Here is a 14694-nt window from a genome sequence, read left to right on the forward strand (position 1 = left end):
CCAAATTTTTTTAAAGTGTAATTTCATCCCCCTACTTGCAATTTGAGGCATTAAACATGGAGAAATAAATTTGGAAGGGGTATAAAAATTAATGGCAAGTAACCCACTGTCAACACTAGGGACTATATTTGTGAACAACAAAAATCAAGGGACGACAATGGTGGTCTCGGACCTACTGGTATAAATACTGGTTTGTTGCACTCCAGGGAACAATAAAAAGTAATGGAAAACAATGTGTATAATAAAATCACAATTGCAAACATTTCCAGCTGTATAATCCAGTTTGAATTCATGTATATTGCAAGGCAAAAACCGTTATACTTAATGGCTAAGTATTTAATACTATGACACATGTGTCTACAGAGTTTATTTAAAAAAACAACTTTTATTTTAATCCAAATCTTCTTTAATGTACTGCGATTAAATAAGTGTTTTCCTGTAATCTTATTTTCATTCTGCTTCTCTGTAATGAGACAGAGTGAACTATTTTATGACACTTGCTATAAATTCAGCAATCACACAACTGATTATTTTTGTAGCAAATGCCTTATTGTTTTGTAATATATTCTTTAGATTTTTCTTTAGACTTATTTATTAAAAAAGTTGAAAAACTGTTTATATAAAACTGCCGTAACATCAATGTTTTTCAGAAAAATGTTGGAAAAGTTTTCTCAAGATTTGGAGAAACAGCTTCCATGTTCATCAGAATTTCTAAAACAGGAGATTATAAGTATGGGTATGCAAGTATATCAACTCTATTATGTGCATGGTTCAGATGTCATATGCATGGATTCATCCTTTCACATTCATGACATTCATAATCTTCATGGATTTCTTGGGTATATGTGAATTTAAATCAAGAATAATATGTTAAATGAACTATACATTTTATGTATACTTAGTTTTCTCGTTTGAATTGTTTTACATTGATTATCGGGGTCTTTTATAGCTGACTATGTGGTATGGGCTTTGCTCATTGTTGAAGGCAATACAGTGACCTATAGTTGTTAATGTCTGTGTCATTTTGGTCTTTTGTGGATAGTTGTCTCATTGGCAATCATACCACATCTTCTTTTTTATATATTATATGCAAACGTTCAAAAGCATGACATAAAAACCCATGAAAATGCATTATTTACACAATCCACTAAAAATCTACTAGACCAATCCTTAGTAGCTATAACAGGATTCATGGTTCACCTAAGACAAACAATTTTTAACAAGTATATAAATATACACAAACAGTTTGGCTGTGAGTCAGTCATTTACAACCTTATATTTCTTTTAATCTTTTATAAACAGGTTTGTCAAGTATTTCTCTGAAGGAGATGCTGACAAGGCAGTGTCAGAAATTGATGGTAAAGAAGTTGATGGCAAGACAATATCAGTAAAGAGAGACTTTAAACAGTAAGTGAAATAGAAGTGGTATTTGAAATGAAACTGAAAATTTTAAATCACATAGTGATTATATATATATTTCATGAACTAGGGATATAACACCTGCATGGCTTGACAAAGGTTGTGAAACTATGTATGGCATTTTTGTTGAAATTATTTTTTTCATTGTTTTTTTGCTGTTGTTGAGTAAGGTCAAAAGAGGGTCACATTTCCAGTTGTCTATATATTTGAGAAACACTTATGAAAGTAATAAAATCAGAAATATTGTATAAACTATATTGTCTTCATCAGAAAGAAATACTTATCTTAGGTTAATACCATATTAAGCTTCAATGTTATGATTTCAGGGTTGGCAAAGAATCTGACGAGAAAGAGAAACCAAGGAATAAAAGGAATATACAGAAGCCTATGAAGAAACCAGATTTAGGTGAAACTTAGTTCATACTGTGGGAAAACAATTATCTGTGCACACACAATTGTTCTTATTTTGTTTTTTGGGAAATTATAATGTCTTAATATAACAATAATTATATAGGAGGCTTTTAATTTTCACTATCACATTTCAAAATAGCAAAATTTCATTTAACATACTGTAAATTTAAAGATTATTGTGAAGTTTTTTATTAAAGCGAAAAATGCAACAGGGTTATAATCGCAATAATTAAAACTCGCTTTTTGAAATTTTTTATATGAATCTAACAGGATTTTTCAGAATATCGCTAAAAATAAAGTTGCATTCTAGTCAAAAATGACAAAATCGCAATAAAAGGTGCAAGCAAAAATTTCTGAATTTACAGTATTGCGTTTTTGGTTTTGTAAAGTTTTAAGTTTTGATACTTTTTCTTGTTATCCATTTTTACTGGTAATATTGCCCCTACATGGACAGACGTCACTGTTGTCTTGGTATGAAGAATGAGACTAACTGTCAATTCAAACAATTTTTTGATAGTTTCATTATTGCACTCCATGGCTTCTTCCACAATTTAGAATTTGCTGTCACAACATAGCCAGTGAAAGTGGGGTTAAACACTAATAATGAATGATATACATTTTTGTTCATTAAAAAAAATGCAATAATTGCATAAAAAATTTACAGTATTTCCTGTTGCATGCAATAAAAAATTGTTAAGTTTCAATCAATCTCTTGAGTGAAAGACAAATGGGGTTTAAATTAATGCTTACATATGTTATTGCAAGAAACAAATATTTTTAAAACAGGACCTATACTATGATAATGTAGGTTTTTCCGTCCAAAAAAAAAAATAGGAAAGAAGTTTACATACATGTTTCATTTTTCCTTTATACAGGATTTCTATTTTAAACTTTGTTAATATTTATATTGTTGAGGTGGTAAATTTGAACCTATGTATTGATAATCTAATTTTTAGCTCACCACTTGGCGTCCGTCGTCGTCGTCGTTAACAATTTACATTTTGAACTTCTTCTAGAGAACCGCTGAATGGAATGGAACCAAACATGGCATGAATGTTCCTTATGAGGTGCTGACCAAGTGTTGTTATTTTGTAGCCGATCCATCATCCAAGATGGCCGCCAGCGGGGGACTTAGTTTAACATAGGACCCTATGGGAAATGCATACAAATGACTTCTTTTAGAGAACCACTGAATGGAATGAAACCAAACATGGCATGAATGTTCCTTATGATGTACTGACCAAGTGTTGTTACTTTGTTGCCGATCCATCATCCAAGATGGCTGCTAGCCGGGGACTTAGTTTAACATAGGACCCTATGGGAAATGCATACAAATGACTTCTTTTAGAGAACCACTGAATGGAATAAAACCAAACATAGCATGAATGTTCCTTATGGGGTGCTGACCAAGTGTTGTTACTTTGTAGCCGATCCATCATCCAAGATGGCCGCCAGCAGGGGACTTAGTTTAACATAGGACCCTATGGGAAATGCATACAAATGACTTCTTTTAGAGAACCACTGAATTGAATGAAACCAAACATGGCTTGAATGTTCCTTATGAGGTGCTGACCAAGTGTTGTTACTTTGTTGCCGATCCATCATCCAAGATGGCCGCCAGCCGGGGACTTAGTTTAACATAGGACCCTATGGGAAATGCATACAAATGACTTCCTCTAGAGAACCACTGAATGGAATGAAACCAAACATGGCATGAATGTTCCTTATGAGGTGCTGACCAAGTGTTGTTACTATGTTGCCGATCCATCATCCAAGATGGCCGCCAGCCAGGAACTTAGTTTAACATAGGACCCTACGGGAAATGCATACAAATGACTTCTTTTAGAGAACCACTGAATGGAATAAAACCAAACATAGCATGAATGTTCCTTATGGGGTGCTGACCAAGTGTTGTTACTTTGTAGCCGATCCATCATCCAAGATGGCCGCCAGCGGGGGACTTAGTTTAACATAGGACCCTATGGGAAATGCATACAAATGACTTCTTCTAGAGAACCACTAAATGGAATGAAACCAAACATAGCATGAATGTTCCTTATGGAGTGCTGACCAAGTGTTGTTACTTTGTAGCCGATCCATCATCCAAGATGGCCGCCAGCGGGGGACTTAGTTTAACATAGGACCCTATGGGAAATGCATACAAATGACTTCTTCTAGAGAACCACTAAATGGAATGAAACCAAACATAGCATGAATGTTCCTTATGGAGTGCTGACCAAGTGTTGTTACTTTGTAGCCAATCCATCATCCAAGATGGCCGCCAGCGGGGGACTTAGTTTAACATAGGACCCTATGGGAAATGCATACAAATGACTTCTTTTAGAGAACCACTGAATGGAATGAAATCAAACATGGCATGAATGTTCCTAATGTGGTGCTGACCAAGTGTTGTTACTTTGTAGCCGATCCATTATCCAAGATGGACGCCAGCGGGGGACTTAGTTTAACATAGGACCCTATGGGAAATGCATACAAATGACTTCTTTTAGAGAACAACTGAATGGAATGAAACCAAACATTGCATGAATGTTCCTTATGCCGTGCTGACCATGTGTTGTTTCTTTGTAGCCCATCCATCATCCAAGATGGCCGCCAGCATGGGACTTAGTTTAACATAGGACCCTATGGGAAATGCATACAAATGACTTCTTTTAGAGAACCACTGAATGGAATGAAATCAAACATGGCATGAATGTTCCTAATGTGGTGCTGACCAAGTGTTGTTACTTTGTAGCCGATCCATTATCCAAGATGGCCGCCAGCAGGGACTTAGTTTAACATAGGACCCTATTGGAAATGCATACAAATGACTTCTTTTAGAGAACCACTGAATGGAATAAAACTAAACATTGCATGAATGTTCCTTATGAGGTGCTGACCAAGTGTTGTTACTTTGTAGCAGATCCATCATCCAAGATGGCCGCCAGCAGGGGACTTAGTTTAACATAGGACCCTATGGGAAATGCATACAAATGACTTCTTTTAGAGAACCACTGAATGGAATAAAACCAAACATGGCATGAATGTTTCTTATGAGGTGCTGACCAAGTGTTGTTACTTTGTAGCCGATCCGCCATCCAAGATGGCCGCCAGTGGGGGACTTTTGAATGAAATTAAACATGTTCCTTTCCTTATCAATGAGGTTGTGTTGTCACTTTTAGCCAAATTTTATATTTTTTCATATGATTTCAAAAACCCAAGTAGAATCAGGTGAGCGATACAGGCTCTTGAGAGCCTCTAGTTATATTCTTTTTAACTATAAAAAAAATCTGGTGAATATTAAGAAGCTTTCATAACTAGCTGTTTGTATAATGCTTTGAGTCCATTGTATTCTGTTGTTGCTATGACCTATTTTGTTGATTCATTGTACTTTTCATACTCTGGGCTTTGTATATGTTGAAAGTTCATTCAATGTAGAAAGGCTTATCTGGAGTTACAATCATGACATTTTGTTGATGAGAATAGTTTGACAAACAATTCATATATTGTGTTTACTGATTTAATGAATACTGATTGACCCTTATAATTTTGATTCTAGATAAGTTGCAAAACCTTTTAAATTATTTGAGTGAGGGTAGCCCTAGTTCCCAAGTATCACAAGCAGGTAAAAACTAGTATGATAGTATAGGTATATCTTTATGTGATTTTTATGGAAATAAAAAAAGTTGTCTGATTTACAGTTCTGTGAATTTTGAAAGCAGTGTGAACAGATTTGATAGGTTTATAGTATAACAATAAGGAGAAGTAGTATTATTGTATAATTGCCAATTAGACTTCTATTTGCAAAAGACTAAATGACAACAATTTAAGCATCCCAAATAAAAGTTATGTGATTTTATCTATTTCGTACTATTTTAACATCTATTGTCCGACTCTGATGTAAGGTTGCTATTGCCCCGCAAAAATTGTTATTTTTTTAAACCCCATAACAGAAGGTATTTTTGTATATATGATTATTAATTCATAAAGTATTCTGTGGAATTACATCACCAAGCATCTTTAGTAATACAAATAGTACATTCTTTTCAAAAGATCATTATTCTATATTTTTAATTTTATACCGACTTACTGTGAGGGCTGTTCCAAAATTGATGGTGTGAACTAAAAATTAGTGAGTAATTAATTGGTGGTGGCTTAATAAGTAAAATGAAAATTTAATTTAATGGGTGGTTAGGGATAAAAACAAAAGTGCAGCCAATGCTCTCCATGCATTTAATTCTGGAACAGCTCTTAGATAATTATTGCTCATATTTATTTCTGAAGGTTTCAAGCCTTTAGTTTATAATTAACTTTCTTAGATAATATGTAGAATAATTTCTGTTATATATAATTCTTTTTACAGTTCCAGATTTAGTCCAGAGTATGCCACCAACACAATCCAGGAAAGAGGTATTTAAAAATTTAAAACAAGAATGTGTCCACAGTACACGGATGCCCCACTCACACTATCATTTTCTATGTTTAAAGGACTGTGAAATTGGAATAAATTCTCTAATTTGGCATTAAAATTAGAATGATCTTATCAAAGGGAACATGTATACTAAGTTTCAAGTTGATTGGACTTCTACTTTATCAAAAACTACCTTGACCAAAAACTTTAACCTGAAATTTGCACTATCATTTTCTATGTTCAGTGAACCGTAAAATTGGGGTCAAAACTCTAATTTGGCATTTAAATTAGAAAGATCATATCATAGGGCACATGTATACTAAGTTTCAAGTTGATTGGACTTAAACTTCATCAAAAACTACCTTGACCAAAAACTTTAACCTGAAGCCAAAAACTTTAACCTGAAATTTGCACTATCATTTTCTATGTTCAGTGAACCGTAAAATTGGGGTCAAAACTCTAATTTGGCATTTAAATTAGAAAGATCATATCATAGGGCACATGTATACTAAGTTTCAAGTTGATTGGACTTCAACTTCATCAAAAACTACCTTGACCAAAAACTTTAACCTGAAGCCAAAAACTTTAACCTGAAATTTGCACTATCATTTTCTATGTTCAGTGAACCGTAAAATTGGGGTCAAAACTCTAATTTGGCATTTAAATTAGAAAGATCATATCATAGGGCACATGTATACTAAGTTTCAAGTTGATTGGACTTCAACTTCATCAAAAACTACCTTGACCAAAAACTTTAACCTGAAGCCAAAAACTTTAACCTGAAATTTGCACTATCATTTTCTATCAGTGAACCGTAAAATTGGGGTAAAATCTCTAATTTGGCATTAAAATTAGAAAGATCATATCATAGGGAACATGTGTACCAAGTTTGAAGTCGATTGGACTTCAACTTCATCAAAAACTACCTCGACCAAAAACTTTAACCTGAAGCGGGACAGACGGACGAACGAACGGACGAAGGAACGGACGAACGGACGCACAGACCAGAAAACATAATGCCCCTCTACTATCGTAGGTGGGGCATAAAAAATATTTGACAACCCACACCTTCTCCACAAAGAAGTTAATCATAACATAAAGAAGTATCATACCCACACCTTCTCCACAAAGAAGTATCAAACCCACACCTTCTCCACAAAGAAGTTAATCATAACATATAGAGTATCAAACCCACACCTCCACAAAGAAGTTAATCATAAGCAGCATTTAGAACTTTTTCATGCCCCATTTATGACATTATTTTTTCTGGTTTGTGCGTCCTTCCATCTGTCCTGCTTCAGGTTAAAGTTAATGGTCAAGGTAGTTTTTGATGAAGTTTAAGTCCAATCAACTTGAAACTTAGTACACATATTCCCTATGATACGAATTTTCTAATTGTAATGCCAAATTAGAGTTGACTTCAATTTCACGGTCCACTACACACAGCAAATGCTGGTGCAATTGGGGCATTTGTGTACTATGGACACACTCTTGTTTTATATATACCTTGCTATATTATCTAAATGATTGTCCCAGTGTTTTAATATTCCCTGATTTTACAATTAAAGTGTCTTGTAATTTTCTCAATTATTATTATTACTTATAGGACAACTGTATTACATTTTGGTCAGACAGTATTTACCTGACCTTGAACTCATTTCAAATATCAGTGATCAAAGTTAAGTTTAATATTGATGTCGGTATCTTTTAAAATACTTAGGCAACCATATTTTGTTCTTTGAAGGCTGTTAAAAAACACCCGTCCAAGCCAACCAAACCTGTAATTTTTATGCCCCACCTACGATAGTAGAGGGGCTTTATGTTTTCTGGTCTGTGGCTCCGTTCGTTTGTTCGTCCGTCCGTTTGTTCGTTCGTCCGTCCGTCCGTTCGTCTGTGCGTCCGTTCAGGTTAAAGTTTTTGGTCAAGGTAGTTTTTGATGAAGCTGAAGTCCAATCAACTTGAAACTTAGAACACTTGTTGCCTATGATATGATCTTTCTAATTTTAAAGCCAAATTAGACTTTTGACCCCAATTTCACGGTCCACTGAACATAGAAAATGAAAGTGGGAGTTTCAGGTTAAAGTTTTTGGTCAAGGTAGTTTTTGATGAAGTTGTATTCCAATCAACTTGAAACTTAGTACACTTGTTGCTTATGATATGATCTTTCTAATTTTAAAGCCAAATTAGACATTTGACCCCAATTTCACGGTCCTTTGAACATAGAAAATGAAAGTGGGAGTTTCAGGTTAAAGTTTTTGGTCAAGGTAGTTTTTGATGAAATTGAAGTCCAATCAACTTGAAACTTAGTACATATGTTCTCTATAGTATAATCTTTCTAATTTAATGCCAAATTAGATTATTACCCAATTTCACGGTCCATGGAAAATAGAAAAGGATAGTGCGAGTGGGGCATCCGTGTACTTTGGACACATTCTTGTTATAAAGAAAACCCTGACCACATTTGCGTGGAAGGTCTAAAGGTTAAAAGAATACTTGTAAGATGTTTGATAATTTATTGTTTTAGGGTTATTGACAGCAGTTGTTAAAAAGTTATATTAATGTACTATGTTTTAGAGAGAAAATGTGTTGATCACACATTGTGAGAGCCCAATAACTGTATGGATACAAACAGTCACTGACGAAAATACACAGAAACTGATGGATCTTTGTGAACAGTTATCTGCCCTTTGTCCAGCTGCTGCCAAACTGTCTGGACCTGTTGTTCAAGGAAAGATTTACGCCACTTTGTTCTCAGAAGATGGTCAATGGTATAGATGTCAGATTAGACAATCATTAGGTAAGCTTGTGGTCTCATGATAGGGCGTTTATATATTCTATCTATTCTTACTGTCTTAAGATCATAAGGTCATAGATTCTATCTATTCTCACTGTTAAGAGGCTGTGCCAATAAGCATTGAGCTTCGTACTCAAAATATTTGAGCTAGAATGTGAAAAATTACACTTTTGGTTTATTCCTATTTAGATCTTATAACCCATGTTTTTGTCCTGAATGATTGTTACATTTTTCACTGGACTTTAAACATCAATCAATCCATCTATCAATTATTGATAGCTTAATGTTTTTTAAGTTTAGGTAAACATATTGAGTAACAATAGTTCGCTTTATAAAGGTACCATACTGTGATTCATTTATCAATGTACCTATAAAAAGACTTCTGCCTATGGCCAACACATTAGGGTTTCAGACCAGGCTTTTTTTTACATGCTAAATGACATATTCATGCAGTTTTCTAATTGAGAGGGGTCAAAGTTTGCATTACAGTGGAAATTGATACGTAGAAAATAAATCTATATAAAGTTTCAATTTAACTTTTTCTGTCATTTGCTCGTGATCTGTAGTCCTTTTCTGTTTTCAATTTGGGCACCCATCTTGCTATAAAAACAGGGCCAGCTATTTTGAAGGAGGTTTCCTTAAGTTTTAGAAGCAAATTTTGATTCAATTTTTATGAACAAATCGTTTGCACTAAAAGATTGACCCATTTGGTTTTAGTGAATACCAAAAATAGAATAATGGTCATTAGTTATTCCAACTTTGTGATCTACAACAAGTAACAGCTACCTCATATAGCCGTCAGTGGTTACTATAAATCAATAGATATATTATAAATATTTTCATATTTGGAGTGAACAATATTCATAGAGAAAACTTTTACTAGTATTTGTTATTAAACATTACTTTTAATGATTTTGAACTTGTATTTTCCAGGTTCTGACACTATTAAGGTACAATACATAGACTATGGTAATACAGAGGAGGTCAAAGCTGACCACTTGGTGGAGATTCCACCATCCCTGGCATCGGTCAAACCACTGGCCACCAAACTTATCCTTCACAATTGTTATGCCCATGATCTGTCTGATCAAAATGTAAGTTACGTTAATGAAATATAGCTTTATTAGGAAAAATACACAGCTGTGTCTAACTTCATTACTCTTACTCTTGCATACTGTAAACCAACTAATTTTCCAAGCTATTTCTTTTCATGACTTTTCTCGAGTCCGAGTAGAAAAATATGAGTAGAAACCAAAATGTGGAATTGGATGAAATCCTATCCTAAGCTATCAATCTGATAGTGGACTGATCACCCATTGTTAGAATTTTAAAATGTTCATAAAACAGACAGATAGTTCATTGAGTTTGAAAAGTTCTTGTTTTTGGCTAGATATAGTCCCAATTTTAAAGTTTTGTATTATATTTGATAAAATGTGTTAATGAGCCTAAAAATTCAGCCTCTTTGTAATTCTTTTTATTGTACGTATTTGTTGCGACAACATTTTTACTTGACAAAGTACACTCATTTCAACTTTACAACCAAATTTTTTTTTGGAACTTTTTACAAAAGATTTGCTGTTAGAACATGTTTGGCATTGTGGGGGTGAACTATTTTTTGAAACAAAACAGAAGAATTAAAAAAAAAAAATGTTTTATAGGGTATAAATTTGTTTTATAGGGTATAAATTATCTGAAGAATGTGACGGAGAATATCATGCTTGAAGCAGTGAAGACTGTACCGTTGAAGGACAACACTGGGCATTATGGAATATTGTATGGTAGTGGAGTATGTCTAAATGACCAGGTCAAGGAACACGGCTTTGCCTATACTCGCCCTGCTATGAATGCAACTAAATCTGATGACAATGCTGCACCAGGAATGTTACCTGTAAACAGAGTCACAGGTAGGTCCAAAGATTGTTATCATCTTGATTACAAAGTTTATTGTTTTGTTGATGTTTGACCTAGTTTCAAATGCTGTGGTAATCAAAATCTTGGAAATAAACAAGTATGTATTTCAACAATTTAATTTTGATTTAAAATATATTTCACAGACAGTTGGCAACATTTAGACCATAGTATTATTTTAGGTTATTGGGTTTGTTAAACAGACCATGAGTTTTTTTTAAAATAACAAATTTGAATAGTTAGCAGAATAATTACAAGTACATGTATGCATTAAGTTGATTACAGTAAAATGTCAACATTTTATTTAATCCAATTTATTTTTTCCCCAACTGGTTTGTTATTTTCATAATGCAACATTCAGACCATAACACAGCATTTTGTTTGTTAAACAGACAATGGGTTCTTCCAAAATAACATTTTTAACTATTTAGCAGAATCACAGCTGTGACTGGTAGGTTTATAATTTTTTCCTAGTACAGTTCAAATAACATGTATACCTAAATAAGATTTTAATATAATAATTTCAGCAAGTCCTTTAATGCAGAACCCAATGGGAGAGCAGATTATAGGCAGTGGAGGAGGGTATGCTGATAGTGGGGGAGGAGGCTATGGGGATGTGGCAGCTAACCCTGCGTTTGGTTTTAGGCCTAATGATCTGGGAAATGGTTTTAGGCCTAATGATGTAGGAAATGCTTTTAGGCCTAATGATGGAGGAAATGGTTTTAGGCCTAATGATGCAGGAAAGCTACAACCTAGTAGAAATTTTCAAAGGTGAGAAGAATTTTTTAAATATAATAATGCTCTTTAATACGTTGAAATTTTTTTTTTTATTAGAGGCTAAATGTGTTCCCTTATTTCTTACTTTAATGTGCAGAGAATTTGGCATTTTCTCAACTTTTTTGTCTCATATTTAATGTTTCCAACTAGACCATACATAACTGCATTGAAAATCATTGAAATTTTCATGCCATTTGAGTATTGTTCATATTAATTTTGTTTTATTATGTAGACTAGAAACTGGTAGCCCTGATCCAAATGCAGAAATTGAGAAATTACGGCAGGAATTGGCAAAGAAAAATATGCAGTTACAACAAGTATTGATGCAAAACTCAAAGTAAGTACTTTCGTAGGCCCCAAAAAAAGTATATGTCTGTTTACGGTTACCAGACCGACCCTAATTTGAGCGCCAACCCTAAGCCATTTTATTTCTGTGGTAAAGTGAAAAATTAATAGAACTTGTGTCAAAAGCAAAGAACGGGTTGCCAATAAATTCAATCAATTGCCTGATACATCCCAATGTTCACAATGGTGAATATGACAGCTCTTTTAAGGAAACTCGCAACTCGTGTAATGAAATAAAAACTTTGCCCCCATTTTAAGCTCACCTGACCTGAAAAGTTTAAAAAATGTGTCCGATGACCTGGCCATCAAATCAAGATGGCTGCCATGGCTAAAAATAGAACACAGGGGTAAAATGCAGTTTTTGACTTATAACTCAAAAACCAAAGCATTTAGAGCAAATCTGACGGGATTTAATTGTTTATCAGGTCAAGATCTATCTGCCCTGAAATTTTCAGATGAATCAGACAACCTGTTGTTGGGTTGCTGCCCCTGAATTGGTAATTTTAAGGAAATTTTGCAGTTTTTGGTTATTATCTTGAATACTATTATAGATAGAGATAAACTGTAAACAGCAATAATGTTCAGCAAAGTAAGATTTACAAATAAATTGACATGACTGAAATGGTCAGTTGACCCCTGTAGGAGTTATTGCCCTTTATAGTAAATTTTTAACCATTTTTCGTAAATCTTAGTAATCTTTTACAAAAATCTTCTCCTCTGAAACTACTGTGCCAAATTTAACCAAACTTGGCAACAATCATCTTTGGGGTATCTAGTTAAAAAGATGTGTCCGGTGAGCCAGCCATCCAACCAAGATGGCCACCACAGCTAAAAATAGAACAATGGGGTAAAATACAGTTTTTGGCTTATAACTCAAAAACCAAAGCATTTAGAGCAAATCTGACAGGATTTAATTGTTTATCAGGTCAAGATCTATCTGCCCTGAAATCTTCAGATGGATCGGACAACTGGTTGTTGGGTTGCTGCCCCTGAATTGGTAATTTTAAGGAAATTTTGCAGTTTTTGGTTATTATCTTGAATACTATTATAGATAGAGATAAACTGTAAATAGCAATAATGTTCAGCAAAGTAAGATTTACAAATAAGTCAACATGACCAAATTGTCAAAGAACTCCTTAAGGAGTTATTGTCTTTTATAGTTTATGGGCCAAATTTAAACAAACCTGGCCACAATCATTACTAGGGTATCTATTTTAAAAAGTGTCTAATGACCCTGCCTGCCAACCAAGATGACTGACATCAGTAAATACAGTAACAGGTGAGCAACACAGGCTCTTGAGAGCCTCTAGTTTTCCAACTCATAACCAAGGGAAATAATCCAATCATTAAAAATACGGGAAACTCGGCCCATAGACAATTGATCCACAGCAAGATGGACCACACACCTCAAAATCATAGCGCAAAAAATAAAATGGAAATACCGAACTACCTACCCTATTTATTTTGATGATGTAACCTTAAACAGACATATATATTTTTTTTTGCCTAATGTAACTCATTTGTTATATATCTGCCTTGGTAGTCTTATTGGTCATATTCAGTGGGGGTTATGGCTTCCATTGATGGCTGGGTCACATCAAAGACTAAAAATTGGTATTTGCTAATTCTTTGCCAAGCAAATAGTATTCAGAGTCAGAGCAAAGAATGGTTATCTTGATTTGGAAATAGTACGGTTATATGTTTTACTGCAGACTTACCTTATAAAGCTGGGCTTTTAGTCTTACGGTTGAATGTTTTTACAATATGGTTTGCAGTTTATATGTTAATTGGCTATGAGCTATAATATAACTTTCATGGTTTCAATAACTAAATTAGATTGATATTAAGGATTCAAGAAAACTTAATTTTTTGTATTACATTAAGTGATCCAAAAGCATTATTTGGCCTTGTTTTAGTATCTGATGTACATGTCAATTGCTGAAGGGTCTCATGAAATTGAACCTTTCTTCCATTGTTTATTGATAAATGTCAAGTTTCCATGAAAATCTGTTAATACTTCTATTATTTACAGAATTGAAGCTAGTAAAGATACAACCAAGGTTTTACAGGCTCAGATGACAAAGAAACAAAGAGAACTTGACAAAACAAAGGCAGAACTTCTCAAGAAAACATTGATTTTAGAGCAAGTTCAAACTAGCAAATTAGAGGTAAATTTAGAAATCAATGTAGGTATATTTTTGGGCTTGTAAATTAAGCAATATATTAAGCTTTGAATCTATCTCTATTATAGATGAATAATAAATTTATAAGTGAATAACTAGTTGATCTTGTAAGTTTCTAGAACATATTTGGGTAATTTATTTAATAAAAATGAATGCATTTTGATACTACCTTTGAAATTTCATGGTAGGCTGCTCGTCTTGAAGATAGCTGTAGGTGGTGGGTTTTATCCCTGTCTAGATAAAACAAATATAATTTTGCTGCTTCTCCACTAATCATGCAGCTTTTAGGAATAAGGGCAAAGATAGGTTGAATTGTAGTCATAAAGATGTTTTGTTGGCTAGTCTTTATGTTGGCTGTAAATTTGCAAAGTGGGGTGTTAAAAATGTGGCATATTGTGTTGTTATAGTCCAAAGCAGGTCCATGTTAACATTTTCACATGCTGATA

At 33.9% G+C, this 14694-nt stretch overlaps 1 protein-coding gene across 2 annotated transcripts in view; it reads left to right on the forward strand.

Annotated features, from left to right (window-relative positions):
- The window catches only part of LOC139523960 (serine/threonine-protein kinase 31-like), a 43552-nt gene that overhangs the window by 1973 nt on the left and 26885 nt on the right, over positions 1–14694 (forward strand). The window contains exons 2-12 of one of the 2 annotated variants that reach the window (XM_071318429.1): positions 651–736; positions 1303–1407; positions 1746–1825; positions 5390–5455; positions 6194–6240; positions 8816–9038; positions 9969–10129; positions 10714–10939; positions 11471–11714; positions 11953–12057; positions 14098–14233. In XM_071318429.1, coding sequence (XP_071174530.1) covers positions 651–736; positions 1303–1407; positions 1746–1825; positions 5390–5455; positions 6194–6240; positions 8816–9038; positions 9969–10129; positions 10714–10939; positions 11471–11714; positions 11953–12057; positions 14098–14233 — 1479 coding nt within the window. The remainder of the gene's footprint in view (positions 1–650; positions 737–1302; positions 1408–1745; positions 1826–5389; positions 5456–6193; positions 6241–8815; positions 9039–9968; positions 10130–10713; positions 10940–11470; positions 11715–11952; positions 12058–14097; positions 14234–14694) is intronic. The other variant, XM_071318440.1, reaches the window with a different exon arrangement.

This window comes from Mytilus edulis, chromosome 1 (genome assembly GCF_963676685.1).
Source record: "Mytilus edulis chromosome 1, xbMytEdul2.2, whole genome shotgun sequence".
NCBI classification, from domain to species: Eukaryota; Metazoa; Mollusca; class Bivalvia; order Mytilida; family Mytilidae; genus Mytilus; species Mytilus edulis.